Here is a 19,472-nt window from a genome sequence, read left to right as displayed (position 1 = left end):
AAAATGTTAAAGAGCCCACTATAATCACTCTTTAGATCTTGAAATACATCATGGAAACTAAACAGTCATTAGCATTCCTTCTTTTTCTAATCACTTTATAATAACTTTGAAATCTGCAGGAATGAAATACACAGCAGTGAGAGTACATTTCATTACATTAGATGTCTTTTGTTATGTGCTGTAACTACATTTAAAGACATAATTCCTCCACTGTTACTCTCTTCATTACCACGTACCAACACAGTGCAGAGCAGCTACCTAAACTCTTGTGAGTTGATCATCTCAGTGATAGTGTTACATCCTCACTGAAACAAGCTTGGATACTGTGGCTCCTCCTCTGGAGAAAGCCTCAAACGGAAGTACTTGAATCCTTGGTATAACTTTTAAACACTCACCTTAAAGCAGATAATCTGTAGGCTTGAAAGAAAATTGCATCTCACTAATTTATTTAGGAAAAAGAGTTTGCTTTATAAAAAACTTAAAAGGCTGTACAGACATGACTCAGTGTTCTGCTTAGATAAATAGGCTTTTTATAAAAAATTTTGTGCAAGGTTGATGAGCTATGTGCAAGTCATTTTCCACATTTTAATATTTTTAATAATAATGTTATGACGTTTGTTCCCTTTACATTAACCTGAAACTAAATACAAATAAAACAAATGTTAACTTTTGGAAATAAATTTAAACTTGCATTTTTTTTTACTGCTTAAACATTTTTATTTTTAATATTAATTATTGGCAGTGTTGGCAAATATAATTTAGACTTAGTCATTATTCAAATAAAGTGTAGCCGACTGAAATATGTCTCTATGCTGAGAGTACTGAAATCTGTCAGCACCTGCAACAGTCATAGGGACTGTGCAAAATGCATGCAGAGGAACATGTTTCTGTTTATGTGGGTTATACTGAGCGTGTATTATTATTACAAAATAAATAGTGTGTAGAAAAACAAATACATTTCCCAGGGAGCCTCTTGCACATTTTTTCGACATAAAAGAATCATCAGTGGTGCTGGTTCAGTGTCAGGAGTGTGGGTACATGGGAGATGGGAGTGAGACGGTAAGCTGGAGGTTTGGTCTGTTTGGATTGGCACCAGGTCGGCAGATACATGCACTACCTGTCAAAGGTTTGGACTCAGCTTCTCATTTAATGATTGTTCTTTATTTTTACTACTTTCAACACTGTAGATACTTATGACATCAAATATATAAAGCAAGATATATGGAACTATGTAGCAAAGAAAAAAATGATAAATAACTCTAAATACGTTTTATATTTTAGATTCCCTCCTTGCTTTGTTGACACTGCTGCAAACCCTTGGCCTTCTCTCAGTGTGCTTCATGATATGGTCACCTGACATGGTTCCTAGAGTATTTAAAAGTAGAATGGGAGGGAGAGCCTTCAGTTTTCAGGCCCCTCTTCTGTGGAACCAGCTTCCAGTTTGGATTCGGGAGACAGACACTATCTCTACTTTCAAGATTAGGCTTCAAACTTTCCTTTTTGCTAAAGCATATAGTTAGGGCTGGACCAGGTGACCCTGAATCCTCCCTTAGTTATGCTGCAATAGTCTGCTACCTTATGGCACTGAGTATTTCTTCTTCAGTATATGGTGTTTATATATAATCAGTTATTATCAATCCCTTTTATCCTGTGTTCCTTCCATCAGCTTCCAACCAGTCGCAGCAGATGGCCCCGCCCCTCCCTAAGCCTGGTTCTGCTGGAGGCTTCTTCCTTTTCAAAATGAATTTTCTTTCCCACTGTCACCAAGTGCTTGCTCGTAGGGACTCATTTGATTTGGTTTGAATTTAGTCTTCCTTCCCCCCCAAAAATTGTTATAACTGTTATAATATTTGTCATTAAGGTTTGTTCATTTTTATTATCACGTTTCCTTCTAGATAGACAAACAAAATTAATAAAGCTTTGAGTCTGGTAGAAGCTCCATTTTTCCCCATTACATATCATTCCGTCCCCAAAAAGCATCCCTTTAAAGGTTGGGGTTTGTACTGTGGACTTCTTAGAATAAGTATGCCATAGTAATTTTGGATATAAGAAAGCAAAAACAATTGAGGATATTAAAAAGCAAAAAACTTGTTTTTTAATTTTTTTATTATTATTATTTTTATTTTAAAACAGCTTTTGGAGAAAGGTGATTTCTGAGACTTGGCTGATTTATATGTGAAAGGACCCAAAGGTGAATTGCTCCTTGGGACTAAAAAACAAGAAAAAAGTCCAAAACTTAAAGGAGCAGACTGACGCAGGAGGAACAAGCAGAGGGCAGGCTGAAGAGGGAAAGCAGAAGAAGAGAAGAAGACAAACCTTGACCCTGCAGAGGCTTCGCTGGAGGCTGGCGACCATGACAGGACATCTTGGAATGAACTTCATACATGGTATTTTGATGCCATGTATGAATTAAGTTTGCCTTTAATCTCACAGTATATAGAGAAACCATCCAACCAGTGTAAAGCCAACACAGATGTGCTTCTGGGTACGATGGCAATTTTGTAACAAGGGCACTTATTCGGTCTTTAAGTCTGACCGAGAGAAGCAGACAGTGACCACTGCCTGTTTTTAGGGGCTTGTTGAGATTAAATAGAACAAGATACAAAGCATTAAAACATGCTAAAAACACATCAGCCTTATTAAATGCAGAGTAGTTTGGGCCCAGAGCAGGTTTCATCACGTCATCGCTTAAAGACTGGATAGTAAATAAACTGATTCTTATATAGAGCATTCAAAGTGCTGTATACAATATATGTCATTGACATATTCACACCCACTCACACTTTTGTTTTCTACCTAACATTCATACATAACTTGGAGTTTCTTGCCTAAAAATATTAGGCATGCAGGCTGGAGGAGCCAGGGAACCAGGAAACGTCCGATTCCCTTCAGCCCATCTGAGCCAGCGCCACCCCTCTGCGTTTATGAAGGAGTCCCAGTGGAGTGCCAGGAGCTTTGATGTACTACAATATGGTTATTATTAGGGCTGAATGAGTGGGAAATATGCTCCACAATTAGTGGTCTATTTCCAGTAGGCTGCTTGCCCTTCCGGGTCATTCTGCATATTATTTTATAGAATATTATCACCATTTCCTGTTGTCGCATAATGCATGCCATATGTTTGCCACTCAGCTTCTTATTATAATATTAATCTCTTCGATTTTTGCCATACAGTCGCTCTAACTTTCTCTCTTTTTTAAGTGAACATCAGTTACAAAGTGATGTTTAATCTTTAGCCACATGTGTTTTCTGTGTGTGTAAATATTGAAGACCCTATTGTCTGAGCAGCTCAGCCTCCACTCTCTGGACACCACCAAAATGGCAGTACTGACTTCTTTTTGTTGTTGAGCTAATGCCTGACAGGCTCCATCCCCCCTTCCTGTCGCTTCGGTGTTTCAGTCCCACAATGCTGTTTGGTTCAGACATCCCAACGCACCACTGGTCAAGCTAACAAACAAATGGAAACCCACCAGCATGCTGAAATTACTGATGGTTATCTCCAAACCCTTCCCCCTTCATCGTCACAAACTCCCCTTCAGCCTATTCTGTTTTGCCTCCTTCAGCCATCCTGCACCAATCAGCCTCCCCTCAGATAAGCTTTTTCAGCTCAGAGGGATGAGGATTTTCTCGCCTATTTTTTTATTTATTTATTCCCACCCCTATTGCTATTATTCTGTCATTCACATCCACTGTTGGTGATCCTGCTCCAGTTAGTGAAGAAGTCAGCAGTAAAAGTCATATAGCAGTTATTGTATAATATGTTGTGATATAATTAATGCCTATCTGGTGTGTTTTTAGCTTGTTTGTCAAAGAAAATGCACAAACAACTAAAAATCTAAAATTTGACTTATAACACTTTCCTTTCTGTCTAACCAAGTGTCTTCTATGCTCTTTGGCCTTACTGTTATTCTGCCATTCCACTTGGGTTACCAAATATGTGAAATTTCCTTTGTGTGAAAGTTGACAGCACAGATACACACAACATAAAACATACAGAGAGGATTTAGCCACCTACTAGCTTTGGACTCCATGTCAGACTGCATTATAAAGTCTCAACATCTGGGTCACCACAAGTCAGAGATCACAGTGCTGACTTTTCCAATTAGTAGGCAACCCTTTGGAGATACATTTGCTATGAAATGCGATACTATCCATACAATCCAAACACTTTTTTTAAAACTATGCTTTAAACACATCTCCAATTGCAAAAAAAAGCTGCAACACTGGGTAAAAACTAAATAAAAACAGAATGCAATGATTGGCAAATCTCTAAACTGTCATGTATGGTGCTGTGTGGCAGGCAGGACGAGGACTCAAATGCAGGACTCATAAACGATAGAGTAACAAAAGGAAGCAGCCTTAATGTGCTAGAGCCAAACTCAAATACAGGATATAAGAACACAACACCTAAAAACTAGGAACCAAGAAACTATGAACTAATAAACTAGAAAACTAGAAGCTAGGAGTTGTGATGGACGCGAGGTACAGTGAAAAATCAAACAGCAAATGAGACAACACAACAACAGACAGAGGGAAACACAGCTGGGACTAATCAGACACAATGAGTCAGGGAGCAAAACTAAAGCAAACAAGGAGAGAAAGGCTGACTAAATATAGAAGATAAACACTGAGGGAGGGAGAACCAAGATCACTATGAACCAAATTACAATAGTTATTCAAAAACAAGCAAACGCATTCAAAAACTGAGGTCTAGCAGGACAAGCACAGAGATGAGTCCACTGTCAGAGGCCATAAGAAGATCATTTGTAACCTTCACTAAAGCTGTTTCTGTGCTGTGATGAGCTCTGAAACCTGACTGAAACTCTTCAAATAAGCCATTCCTCTGCAGATATTTATCCTTAGCCAGCAGCTTTAAATTTGCCTCAGTGTTACCTGCTCTTGCCGTTAGAAGACAATTGACTATGGTTGCTGGTGTCTCTAGCTTCACATGTCTCAGAACAGAATTGCCAGTTACCAGAGTTTGATCCACAGTGGGTGTGTCACCGCGTGGGGCGAGACAGTTAGGCACTTGAATGGGTTGGTGGTGAACTGGAGGCATCTTTTTAGGCCTGCGCTTACTCCTCACTGTCAAGTATCATTACTGCTAAAGGAGGCAGAGGAATAACTAAACACCTGACACAAAGAGCATGGAAAATGCAGGATGGACAGGTGAAGAGGCCATGCTGCTAGTTTTGATCACATTAGTCCGGAGAGAATGTCTGCCTCTTTATAAAACCAACTGGATGAATTTGTCTCTCTCTGGTCCCCATTGATCAATCCCATTACTTAGTGAGAGGAGTCAGCTGTAGTCTTGTTTCCCTATTTGCCTTACAGGTGGATGGGGATGGTCTCTGGGACTACTGGTATATGGCGGCCCCCTGGGGGCTGGAGAGCTGTGGTTGCTCTTTTGGAGTGTCTGTATGTCTGCCTTGGTTGGTCACCGTGGAGGATGTGGGGTCTGGGGTTTTTGTGGTGGCGGGTGGCCTCATCCTGGTGGAGGCAGGTGCTGGGCCTGGTCTCTGACTGAGTCCCTCCTTGTGCGAGGGTGGGTCGACCCATGTTAGGATGTCTGTGCCTCCAGGGCTTGTTGGTGCCCTTAGAGCAATTGGGTGGGGTGGGGCATTCAGGTGAGCGAGCAACCATTTTTTGGTGCAGCTTGTCTGACACACAAAACAGTTTATATCATCCCTTTACTGTATGTGTCTGTTATAGCTGAGTGGTGTTGTGACGCAGTGTGCAGATCAGGCCCCTCTTCTGTGGAACCAGCTTCCAGTTTGGATTCAGGAGACAGACACTATCTCTACTTTCAAGATTAGGCTTCAAACTTTCCTTTTTGCTAAAGCATATAGTTAGGGCTGGACCAGGTGACCCTGAATCCTCCCTTAGTTATGCTGCAATAGACGTAGGCTGCCGGGGATTCCCATGATGCATTGAGTTTTTCCTTTCCAGTCACCTTTCTCACTCACTATGTATTAACAGACCTCTCTGCATTGAATCATATCTGTTATTAACCTCTGTCTCTCTTCCACAGCATGTCTTTATCCTGTCTTCCTTCTCTCTCCCCAACCAATCACAGCAGATGGCCCCGCCCCTCCCTGAGCCTGGTTCTGCTGGAGGTTTCTTCCTGTTAAAAGGGAGTTTTTCCTTCCCACTGTCACCAAACTGCTTGCTCATAGGGGGTCATATGATTGTTGGGGTTTTCTCTGCATGATTTATTGTAGGGTCTACCTAAATTGAATTGAATTGCAGATGAGTCTTTGGACTCATTTGCACACTCCAGTATGTGGTGGGGGTGGTGGGTGCTGCTGCAGACTTGGTGGCATTCCAATGCATTGCCATTGTAGGCCCTAGACTTCCCATCCTGTGGCCTGGTGTAGGGAATGGGGGTGCCTACTGAGCCAGTTGTTTGCTAGCTCGCTCCTTCCGGGAGTAGACCTGTACGTCCCGGTCTTACACGTTATATTGTGTAAGGCCATACGTGTGCCGGGTGGTTCTTGGGCCCCTGGGACCCTGTTCTTGACTTGTACCAGTTTTTAGATGTGTCCTTGATCCAACACAGCTGATTCAAATGGCTAAATTACCTAACAACATGTTTTATAGTTCTCCAGAGGCCTGGGAATGAACTAATCATGTGATTCAGGTGTGTAGACCCAGGGTGAGATCTAAAACCTGCAGGACACCGGCCTTCGAGGCCTGGAGTTGGAGACCCCTGATTTACAGCTTTGTGGGAACTGACTTCTTTAACTGATCTTAATGGAGAACTTTATTGTCATGTATGTGCTCAGTGTTTGAAGGGAGAGTCCATGAACAGTCTGAATGCCTTTTTAGTTATCGTTGTGAGATTGTGCCTTTGGCTCACCATGTGAGGCAGTTTGCAGGCTAAGCTGGTAGCCAATTTGGCAGTAAAAAAAATCTTAGTGATGAGTTCTATCTTCTAAATGTAAATGTTAGGGAAAATCACCACTATGAGATCTCTCACCTCTGACAGAGCTTCAACAGCATTCAGAGGAAGACTGGGGACACTGGGTCTGAATGGACCATGTTCAGCTGCAACTAAAGATTATTTTGGTAGTAGAATAATCTTTTTGTTTTTAATTAGTTGATTAGTCAACAGTTACTTTAATAACTCTTATCTCCACCATCTGTGTGCAAACCTGCTGTTCTAGGGTCCAGTACCCAACCAGCTCTAAGTTCTAATAGTATTTAAACAAAAAAACTACCTAAACTAAAAATGCCTTCTGTCCAGAAGTTTAAATAAAGCTTGAAACTAAAATAAAAGGGTTTATATTTCCAGTCAGTTTACATATGATTTAGTTGATGAATTTATGCAGTGGACATGCTCCGGAGTGAGAGGTTTACTGTTCAGAATAAACAGTAATAATAATGTGAGAAACAAAACTAGGAGACAGTGTAGCCCCTCCTGTTTCCTGGTTTACTATGTATTTCACTCATTAGCTAACAAAGATGAAAGTGTTAGCTTAGCAAGCATCATCCATGAGAAGTTTCTGACAGGTAAGCTAACATAAACATTACCGTACAAACATTGACATAAACGAGGTATCAACACGACACACTAACTTAAATTAAAACCTACCCATTCAGCGTTGACATCACAGCATCCACACTAGTGGCAGGTGGGCAGCATTTACACCCAAGCTCATGAATGTGATAACTTGAGAATGAGGCAATGTGGGATTTTGAAATCAATACCATAGGGGGATCTACTAAAAGTCTTGTAAGAGTTGAAGGGCTCATTGGAGGTGGTCATCAGGGGTGGTCATCAGGAGTGTCTCGTTGCCCTCGCCCTCACCACCTAAGGGGTACCTTCCTCTGCCGCTCCGCCTCCAGCCATGCCACCTGAGAGTCTTCACTGCCATCTTTGACCTCCTGTCAAAGGTGTCTTCCTCTCTATTAACGTTGACCCTCGCAGTTGCCACCTGAGTTGCACCATTGTCTCTGTCAACATTTGCCTTGGCTCTATGGTTGACCCCGAGAACTGTTTTTCCCCGCCAGTCCCCTTAATCGCTACGTGGCCTCAATTTTGCCCCTTGGCCAGGCCAACCCTCTGGACTGGTTTTCTGTTCTATTTGGACTCTGTTTCTTTGGTTCTGTTGATGTTAATCTGAAAATGTTGGTTGAGCTTATACCTCTGTGTGAAACTGGAGATCCTGTCACAGATCGCTGTGTGACAGGCAGCGGCAGGAGTTGGACTCAAATGGAGGACTCACACACAAGGGGAGTAAACTGAAAGAGGCAGCTTTATTGGCAGTTCAAAACTCAAGTACTAGATACAAAAAAACATAACCTAAAATGGGAAAACTACAAGCTAGAAGCTGGGAGTAATGAGGAAACTGAGGAGCACAGTGAAACTACACAGCAACGAGGGATGACGTGACAACAAGCAGAGGAAGACAGAGGACTAAATACACAGAGGATAACCAGAGAATGGGAAACGGAGGAAACACAGCTGGAACTAATCAGACTAACGGGACAGGAAAATAACTGAACATAATGCACACAGGATAGGAGACTATCAAAATAAAACAGGAAACAAACAGAAACACACTAAGACATGGACTGAATGAATGCAGGGAACAGACAGGAGAGATACGTGTGGGAAACAGATGAGTAAACATAGAGACAGAACCTAGCATACATGGTAACTACACAGGGAGGCATGAATGACTAAAATGAACAATAACCTAAGAACTAGAAACTAAACTCAAGCTAAATGCCACATGAGAGCACAAGAAACAGAAACACTGGGTCATAGACTCAGTACCACGACAGTATCATCAATACTTTCCTTGTGCTAAATTAGTTATTAAAAGAAAAAACTTTAAAAAAACGTATCGGTTAAGACGATAAATCACAGAGTAAATTGCTTGTACTGTGTACTGCATGTTTACAATAAAGTGATATCAAAGCAGTGAAAGCAGAGCTATTGGCAACGTTTCTAGCACGCCGATCTCCTGTCAGTCTCCCATTGAAAACTAGAAGACTGTCCACAATGCACTTAAGCAAGCATTCTGAAAAAGCTGCTCTCCTCCGCTCCAAAGTTTGTTAATGGTTCATGGACACGCTCATGAAACTGACTGAGCACATCCTGGACATTGAGTGCATCAGCACCGAAGCCCCTCAGCACTGTGCACGTTCTCCTCTCCTCTGTATTCAAGCATTGTTTTCAATAAACTGCATGCTTAGAAAAATGCTTTGTCTCACTCCCATTTCTTCTTGTTGCATGTTGAAGCTCAACTTGGAACCTTAAGGTCCAACATTAAGGTCCAACGATGCAAAATATGATTTTTTGCCATTCTTTCAAGTGTTCTTAAACTTTTGATCGGGACTGTATCACCAGTATTTTTTTTTTTTTTACACCAAGCCAATTTTGTGGTGACACGACACATTAGTAAATCTATCCCAAAATGCTTTTAAAAAAATTCCTTATTAACAGATTTCAGGTGGCTCATACTTCCGTTGTCATGTTTGCATGTTTCACTGTCTAACCTATTATTATTGTTGTTGTTGTTGTTATTTTGATGATGATGATGATGAAATCAGTGTGCATATTGTTTCTAAACAACACCCCCAATGAAATAGATGAAACCTGTACTTGTGCAGCTCCTTGCATTGGAGTCCTGTGGTAATATTGTTTGATCAAAGTGTCCAGCATTCTTGCTTTAGAGACAGAGAGTTAATTAAAGATAACACCTTACATGTGTTATCCCTCAGCTGTCCAGTTCCTTTTCTTCGGTTCCTCTCAGCACCTGGTTTTGCAGGTTTTGCTTTTTGCTCTGTCATGTCCGATATTTTTGAAGGGTCATATTTATACAGTTATCACATTGATATTCCTTTTATTCACCTAAGAGTATCTCTTGGTTTAACTGACCTATCCTAATTTATTCAACCTGTTTTTTTCTTTCTTTTCTTTTATATTCACCCAATTGCTTAGTAAGCAAAAAAGAAAGAAAGAAAAAAAATCCTGTAAATACAAATATGATATGATAAAGTGTAAAGATATTATTATATTATATCTTTATTATATAATATATATATTCATTATATTATATGTTATATAATGTAAAAAAGATTAAGATGTTAACCTTTATTGAAACATATTCTTCACTACAATCTTTTTTTCTTACTATAGCAAGAGAAGAGAATGTGGCGACTTTCCGTGGCTCAGAGTACTTCTGCTACGATCTCTCCCAGAACCCAATCCAGAGCAGTAGCGATGAAATTACACTCTCCTTTAAGACGTGGCAGCGGAACGGCCTTATTCTTCACACCGGCAAGTCAGCTGACTATGTCAATCTGGCGCTAAAGGACGGAGCTGTCTCCCTCGTTATCAACTTGGGCTCTGGAGCCTTTGAAGCCATTGTGGAGCCGGTCAATGGGAAGTTTAATGACAACTCGTGGCACGATGTCAAAGTGACCCGCAACCTCCGGCAGGTAAGGCACACAGGTGTACTTTAAGATATGAACATGTCAGTGTTTTGGTCAGGATTATTCAACAGCAGCTGAATATACCTTGTAGAACAGAAGGACGACAGCACACTGACAGCTGCAAACGGGCTGTTAGTTATCCTGCTGACTGCCACTAGAAAGCAACAAAGCTACTTATGAGTTTAAGTCATGAATGCATCTGTGGGTGGTTTTTACACTCATCCCTGGTTCTGTCCTTTGCCACTTTTTATCAACGGATATACTTTGTATGAACAAAGCCTCTGTTCAGTCATATAAACTTGTCTTACCCACCCCATCTTTCTGCAAAGCAAACAGGCATTGGATATGGTGTGATAAACAAACTCCATTGTATGGTAGATATCATTCTTATTATCGTCTTTTTGGTTTGCTGTGTACTTCGATCTTTCCTCTTTTCTGCCTTTTGTACCCTTAGACAGCACTCCTCTAAAAACAAGGGAGCAGGTTCATTGTGCTCTTCTGATCTAGGCTTTCTTTGGCTCCTTTGCTCACTTCTTCATTTTCCTTTTAGTCTCTTCTTCCTTTTGTTTTAAATTAACTTCATGTTTCTCATGTTGGAATTTCTTGTTAACCTCTTAACATCAACCTGATTAAGACTAGGCTGACATCGACCCGTTTATGTTGAATGTTCACCTATGTGGTATAATAACCAAATGGCAAATCTTGTAACAGAAAAACTGTAAGGAAAGATATAAGCTGAAACAGAGACTAATCCACATTACAACTCAGATAATAGTTTACTGTATACTGTTTATATCCCGTAAAATCATATGGAAAATATGAAATAGAGCAGGATGCAGGAGCATAATAGATAAGTACCCGTTGCAGTAAGAGTACTGGCTTTGAGGTAATTACACACTGATTGTACAGACTTGTAAATACGAGAAAAGGAGTCTTCAAAGAAAATGTATCTCTCTGGAAACAACACTACCTGAGCTGGACGTGAGCGTTAGCATGCTAAAGAAGCAGCTGGAGGCTTGCCTAATCTAATACTATTTTCTTCAACTTCGGCACAAATGTTCTCCTTTGATGGCCGAAGATCAACGTGACCTTTGAAAACACGTTTTTGATCATATCTTAAGAATTCTTCTGCTAATTTTGAAATAAGCTCATTCAAATAGGATCACAGATGATGATGATGATATTTTGGATTTACAAAGTCAAACTCCAGGTTCATTGGTTTTCCTTTCATATATTGCTTTGGCAGTTGAGTTATTGGCGTGCAAGACATGCAGCTGGAAGATTTAAGTCAAGAGTTCTCTGGTAACATCTTTTTAAACCATAAATATTACCAGTAGAACCAGAGGTCCTCACAGCAATATTACTTTATTCCTTATTATTACAATATTACTACATTTTCCCATGTCCTGCGATGTGGCCTGCACTCTTTGATTCTGTGCGCTCAGCATTTCTTTCCTGTTGGTTGGTTGGTTTCATCTGCTCTTGGTTGCCACAATATCCTCATTATTTTCTTTTCTATATTTATTATATATATTTACATGCAACAGAAAATCAAATCATCTGCTTGCTTGATTACTAGTTACATATGAATATTAATGCATGTTTTTGTTGCTTGAAGCTAAATCCAGTCGGTTAACATATTGTTTTACTATTTTACACAGACAGCAAACTTAGCACAAAAAGTGATTGATCAATTATTTCTTTGTTGTAACAGTGCTTCTTGGCAAACCTTAAACTGTTGATAAGCCTGTTTAAATGGTGCCACATTTGTAGGGAAATTTGATTTGTGGGTTGAGCAGCAGAGTTGAGTATCTGAGCTGCACCCGAGAAAATCTTCTCTGCCAATGCCAAGCAGCTTTGTGCTATTGACTCTTGGTTGGTGTCATCGGATGATTGAAGTCTGAAGAAACAAGACATGTTGGGAATTTAACAGTCGATCCATTTGACAAACAGGGCCACAGTATCATGTGGAAGAACCATACATAGCCACTGGTTACAGATTTTATCTCGCTATCTCCCTGCATTGAAGTTGTCTCCCCTCCAATGATGACAAGCCTTTATTACCAGTGAGGGAGATGACGTCCGACACCATCACACTGCCTCTGCTAAAAGCAGTTATCTATTATCAGTGCAACAATCACCATATGATCCAACTGCTGTAGACAGAATCTGGACTCATTGCTGCACATAATGTTCCTCCACATGTGCAGGTTCCATAGTACATCCATATGTACATAGTACACAGTAAAGGACAGTCATGGCTGCTCTAGGAGTCTGGAGATTGACTGTTCAGTCTCTCACAACTTTTAATGGGTAGAGAGCCACCAGCCATATCATCCTGCAAACCTCGGCTCAAACCACTTTCTTCCTGTGTTTTCATTTTGGCACACCTCTGACATCCTCTGCTATATGAATCTTGGCTTTCAATACACTAGCTTGATGATGCCCTGTGGCACTGGCCCTCAGTCAGATGTGAGCAGATATCAGCTGATCACTAGGTCCATGCTCATAGGTGCTCCTAATCGAGTGCCCATCAGGCATTGGATTGTCAGCTCTGCACCTGGGGTAACAGAAGCTCAGCACAAGAGTCAGTCACAGAATAAGCTGTTTGGCCTTGGCAGAGAAGATTTGGCAAGTTTGTCTTGTGCTAATCCACATTCTCAACTCTGATGCTCAATCCACAAATTCATTTTTCTTATAAATGTGGCACAATTTCGGGGAAATAAATAGGCCTTCTAGTGATATAAAAAACATCGTTTCAACAAAGAAATATTCAATCAAACAGAAATTTACTAACTGAAAAAAAGAGAGAAATCAAATGGTCTGGCACAATTTTCTCATCATCTGTCTCATGTCATCAGTAACACAGATAAACCAGGTCTGGCATTTATAATGAAACACCTGAGTGTGCTCTCAAATAGCAGCAACCGCTCTATCTTAAACTCAAAACAAAACAATTCTGCCTCACCTTGCTTTTACTCCTTTTTGCCAGGTGACAATATCAGTGGATGGGATTCTGACAACTACAGGCTACACCCAGGAAGATTACACCATGCTGGGCTCCGATGACTTCTTCTATGTGGGTGGGAGCCCCAGCACAGCTGACCTGCCTGGTTCTCCAGTTAGCAACAACTTCATGGGCTGTCTCAAGGAGGTAAATACCTCGCTTACAGTTCAGTTTGATTACTATGCAAATACATTATTTAAAGCTGGACATCAGAAGAATGCATTTTTTAAAGACCTTAAACCTCAGTTTTGGCTTTTTGGACTGTTTATTGGATTCCATGTTCACATAATAATTAATTTCTATTTTGTTTTTTAGACTAAAGATTAGATTTTAGGGATCATTGAGTTTCATGACAAAAGAGACCAACAACATGTAGTCGTAGTTCTTAAATCTGAATGCTGTTGGAAGAAGCAGACATAGTTTTGAAGCTTTACTTTCATGTTATTAACATTTAGTTAAAGTCAGTTAGTTACAGATTGGATATATTTGACCTACAGAGAGCAGAGCACTAAAGTTCTGTCACTAAATGAAATAGCAGTAGCACTTTTAAGGAGCACACTTAATTGACTGCTATATTAGCCATAATTCTGATGACATCATTTCCTGCTTTTAATTAAGTCCAGTCTTCTTAAATGTGTTTGCATTGCAGGACCAGTGTGTACAAAATGCACTTTAACACATATTTCTTTTTAATTTTTTTTACATTTAGGAATTTTTGTATTAAGACTCTTTTTAAAGGTTGTAATAAATCAAAATCTTGCTTCCAGTTTGCTTTCATTTCACCAGGGGGACGAACATCTACATCTACTCCTGTTTCTCTCTGTGTAAGCAACAAATCTAGTTTATAAACAGGATAACTGCTTTTATTTCAAATATAAAGTTCAAGACAGAGAGAGCATCACCGCTACTTTTAGAAGGTGTTTTCTTGCATTTGCACAACATCTCTAAGTGAGAAATATCCTGCCTTAGAGTGATGCTGAAAAACTAGTTTATGCAAGTATTACTCCTTGGCTGGAGTATCGTCATTCATTATTATCAGCTTAACTAAAAGCTCCCCCAACCCCCTTTTTAGTTTAACAGTTAGTTTCGCAGACCATAGTTAGCATAGTTAGGGCTGGATCAGTTCTGGTAAGCCGAGGCTGCCTGGAGTTCCCGTGATGCACTGAGTGTTTTTTTTCTTCAGTCATCTCAATTCCCATTCTCTCACTTCCACAGCGTGTCTTTTGTACTGTCTCCCTCCCTCACCCTGCAGCCCCTGCCTGAGTCTGACTGTGCTGTGGTAAAAAGAAGTTTTTCCTTCTCACTGTTGCCAAATTCTTGCACATAGGCAGTTGTCTGATTGTTGGCGTGTTCTCTGTGTTACTGTGGGGTCTTCACCTTACAACAAGGTTTCTCGAGGGAAACGTTGTTGTGATTTGGTACTATATAAAAAATGATTAAATTGTAGATTACTGGTACATTTTGCAGAATAGACAGAAAAACTGACACAAGAGCTTTGAATGGATGAAGCAGTTTCAGTGATTTTAAACCAATTTTAAGGATGTAAATGCTGATTCATTGATTTAATCAATACAGAAAAAATACAGTGGACACGTGCTACACACACACACACACACACACACACACACACACACACACACACACACACACACGTATTTGTCACATACACTTGCAAATATTGTTTGCTTAAGGTGATGTCATACCACAGCACTAACTGGAGGAAGAGTAATATGGCAGTGGGGGCTTGGCTTTCTCTGTCAGTGTTCACCAACTACACACACACCATACACACACACACACACACACACACACACACAGAATACACATATGGCTGCAAGGAGAAGGGGGTGGGGGATGGGGGGGCACAGTAGTTATTTAATCCCCTTCTGGCCTACTTCCTGCTCTGTGTCACGCTGGCCATGTTTGCAGTTCTCTGTACTAACCACTCTCGACAAGTACACACAGGGACAGACAGACACACACATTCACAAATAAACCAAATCATCAAAACCTTTATTCTCCATCAGAAAACACAGGATCAAGGCATAAGGTAACAACAGCAGAACACAGCCCGCAGTATTACAGTGTAAAGGACGTCCTCAGGTCGTCACATCAAACTGCCTCAGACATCGGGTCACAGCCACAAAGATGATGCTTCAGTGGCCATCACTGTAATGGTTTGGCTCACTGGCCACTAACATGGAACAGGATGCAGTCGATATGTAGATATGAAGCCTCATGTTACACTAATAATAATAATAAATACCTTGAAAAGTCATAATTCAGCTCTACCTCCTTGAGCAGTCTGTTTGTGCTGACTGTTGGTGTGATACCAACTGATTATACAGTAATGGAAATATAATTATGAATGATTAATGAATGATTATGAAATTAATTATGAATACTACAGTAAATTTCTGCTATTATGTCTTCTTATATTTTGCATACTAGTTCTTTTAAATAATTTCGAAGCCTTATGCTGTCTGCTGTGATTGTGATTGCAGCCCAACTCTCTGTGAATGGTTCTCATGGCCACTGATCAGTGGTCTTACTAGCTTTACAAGGCTTTACTAGCAATATAGATCAGTGCTTTTTGTGTGTGTTTGAAGTCAGTGCTGAGACATGTACACAGATGTGTCAGTGCTTTTTTATTGAGTGGCAGGAGAGCTTAAACATTTAACCACTGTTTATGTTCACTGTTACCATCTTGAATTGTTAACTCAGTGTGGCTGCATATAGCTTTATAAATCAAGTTTTACATGTAAACGATGTGGGATGCATATACAAGGAGCAAATAGCTTTAACTACAGTACATTTCTGTATTACGGATGTAGGCAATTTCTGTTAGTGAGTTAACAGAAATTGGATGCACACACAATATAAGGTATATATGTTGCAGCCATAAGTGCATTTTGTGTGTGTGTGTGTGTGTATTTTATAAGGTTAGTCAGAAAGAAAAATAACATTACATACCTTAGACAATAATGTGGCTTTTCAGTGTAACCATACGTCGACCACAGTGTACAGACATCAGTATAAGAGTGGAGTGGATACATCAGTTATGTCTTCAGTGCAAACTAAGGCAACCTCTTTATTAGGATGTATGGTCGACTCTTAAGTCATAAAGTGCTCATGATACTAAGCACACAATACTCTGAACACAAAGCTGAAGCTGTTTTTAACATGATTTGAAGAATTTTTATGAAACAGGCAGATCAGCAGTTTAACCAAAAGCAGTTAGCACTGTGTGGTTGATTTATCTTTGAGCATCTCTGCCTGAGGTTTGCCACTATTTCCCTTTTCTGTACATCCACAGGACGTGCAGGAACATTAACTACTTCCAGTTTTGATTTAGGGTGGGAAACACTGGTACGGTCCACAATCATTTGGTGGAGTTTCTTTGCTAATGTGAGCGTTGTATTGGTCAACAGCAAGTTTCTTTTGTAAGCTGTAGTCAGGGGCCATGTTTTGCAAAGGCTTTAGCTGAAGGACCAGATTTGCACACCACTTGAGCGGGCTTTCCAAGAACAGACTCTAAACATGAACACTATGGCTTTTGAGAAGAATAGCTGTTAAAGGTGATCAGAACAAATGGAATGGTCAACAAATAGTGTAACTCCTGCAGTAACGGATCAAGAGCTGTAACTGGCACAACTAAAATATACTCCAAGCTATGTTTTGCTCTATAACCTTTGCTGGTAGAATCATTTTACATTGTCTCTTCATATATTTCTTTACATTTCCGTGTGTACTCCCACACGGAAATGTAAGGTCCCACAGACCCTACATTTCCATAGGTCCATTCACTACCTAGAGAGACAAGAAAACGTTGTTCCTGTGATATTATACATGAGAGTAACGGACAAATATCACAGTCTTAGCTTCCAAGAACATAAGAAGTGTCCAGTTGCAGACAGGGATATGTACCTGCATGTGCACAAAAGAAACATCTGAGCACATGCAACTACCTTTTTACCTCATCTTTCCCTTATATTTAAAATATTTAAATATTACTTGAAAGCAGCCACTCTGCACATTGCTCAGCTTTCCCACTGTACGAAGAACCGAAAACTTAGAAGTGGAGCCTGAGGAGTCGGTGCTGGCCGTTTAAGCTGATGGTGCCAAAAAGTGATCATCTGCCTAAAAATGATTTCTGGTTTTTGCCAAAAAGTTTTTGCCTTTATTTTATTAGTGATGTGTCGGTCGCGAAACGAAATGGCTTTTAGAGCCAACTCTTTGAAGTGAATGATGTGAGCCGGCTCCTTATTGGGAGCCGTGGTTTTTTTCCTTCTTTCTCTCACCCTCTCTCTCGCACTTCTTTCCCACTTCACTCCGCACGCGAGCCTTGTGCTTTGCGCTACACTCGCAGTAGTACAGGAACAGACCGGGGGGGGGGGGGGGGGGGGAGAAAGAGAGCCAGGGATTAGAAAGGTATAGTAATCATCCACAACTATTTTTAGTTGCAGATGATAAAGGATTCAGAAAGTTTATTCATGCAGGTCCATATGACAGAGAATGTGTATCTTCTTTTTGTTTTCATATTTTTTCATATTCATATTTCATATAAATTCATATAAAAGGAAAAAACTGAAAATTTAAATAGTTAAAAGTTGAAATGTAAACAGTTGGTTTTTATATTATATGATTTATTTATTACATTTTATGTGGAGTGAATAAATAAAAGTATATTTACGGTGGCCCCTACAGACAAAGCACGTACAAACTCCGAAGAAGTGCTCCAGGATGCTAGGGGGCAGTGTTGAGCTTTTGTTACCTAGTGGCTACACAAGCCAGCAAGTACCAACGACCGGATTTGGTGTGAGGTAGTAACAGGTAAATGAACTTTTTTTTTTAAAATTATTTGAATACATATGTGTGCATGTGTATAAATACACAAACAATACACATATGCTTTCAACTGTGTAATTTAAGTGACCTAGGTAGCTCTGTTTTGGAAGTTCAATCAATCAATCAATCAATCAATCAATCAATCAAAGCTTTATTTGTCACAAGCAGGTTGCCCTGCAGTAAAATGGGACCCCCCACCCGACCTTACACACATAACACAGACATCACATGGGGTTACAAGTCGGAGATCGGTAGCGTTGTAGGTACATAACAACGGGAAGGTACAAGAGGAAAAAAAAGAGACCTCCACTCATGCTGTGCTTCCATGGCAGGACAGCACGAGAACAGGAAACAAAAAAACTCCTCTGCACAAAAAAAGCACAGACAAGCAACAAGGGAAGGTGTTCCAGTGTGTACATCTGATCTGGGACCGCTTGCGACTGCACCTCCAGCTGATCCGGTGTCCACATCAGAGGGGAGGTAAGCGTTGGAGGTGGCGTTGAATCCGGGGTAGGGAGGGTGATGCGTCAGTGAGTGCTTATCAGTATCAGTATATGTATGTGTGTGCGTGTCCATAGTTCAGCTGAGACAGTGTCCTTCGCCCTGCCAGGCTAAGTAAACAGTCTTCCAGCCAACCCAGGTGGCCTTGCATGGAATGGGAAGAAACAGACTCAACACAGTCGTTATCAGTTCAGTTCATGCTAGAAATGTGTTTTGGAGTTTGTACGTGTTTTGTCTCCAGGGGCCACCGCATATATTTATATATAAACATATATAAATAAAACCACTTTTTTTTTTTACATTAGTAATTCCTTTTGTGCATAATTTTATATTATTGTTAATAATAAATTAATTAAACCAACAAAACAACCTTTAGAGCTGGTTGGGGGCCAAAAGAGCCGGTTCTCTAAAATGAGCTGGAAATCCCATCACTATATTTTATTTAAATGACTTGTTGTCCTACAACCTGTGAAACACTTGTCAAACATATCTTTCGTGAAAGCCTCTGTAGCATTTTAAGTTATTTTAAGCCAGAAACATCATTCCTGCTATAATGCAGAAGCTGTAAACACTTTGTTTATTTATATGGGTAGAAAAGTGTAATTAAAAATGTCTTTTCCAAGAGAGATCTGGCCAAGAGGGCAGCAGAAATTACGACAAACAACTCATT

At 40.2% G+C, this 19,472-nt stretch overlaps 1 protein-coding gene across 1 annotated transcript in view; it reads left to right on the top strand.

Moving 5' to 3' along the window:
- Positions 1 to 19,472, top strand: part of nrxn3a (neurexin 3a) — a 199,261-nt gene that overhangs the window by 70,125 nt on the left and 109,664 nt on the right. Inside the window, 2 exon segments of the mRNA XM_040049114.1 lie at positions 10,151 to 10,452; positions 13,439 to 13,600. Of these exon segments, the coding sequence (XP_039905048.1) occupies positions 10,151 to 10,452; positions 13,439 to 13,600 (464 nt within the window).

The sequence above is a fragment of the Simochromis diagramma genome, unplaced genomic scaffold (genome assembly GCF_900408965.1).
Source record: "Simochromis diagramma unplaced genomic scaffold, fSimDia1.1 OVJJ01000426.1, whole genome shotgun sequence".
Classification (NCBI taxonomy): domain Eukaryota; kingdom Metazoa; phylum Chordata; class Actinopteri; order Cichliformes; family Cichlidae; genus Simochromis; species Simochromis diagramma.
The sequence above is the reverse complement of the archived record's forward strand: the minus strand, read 5'-3'. Positions and strand labels throughout refer to the sequence as shown.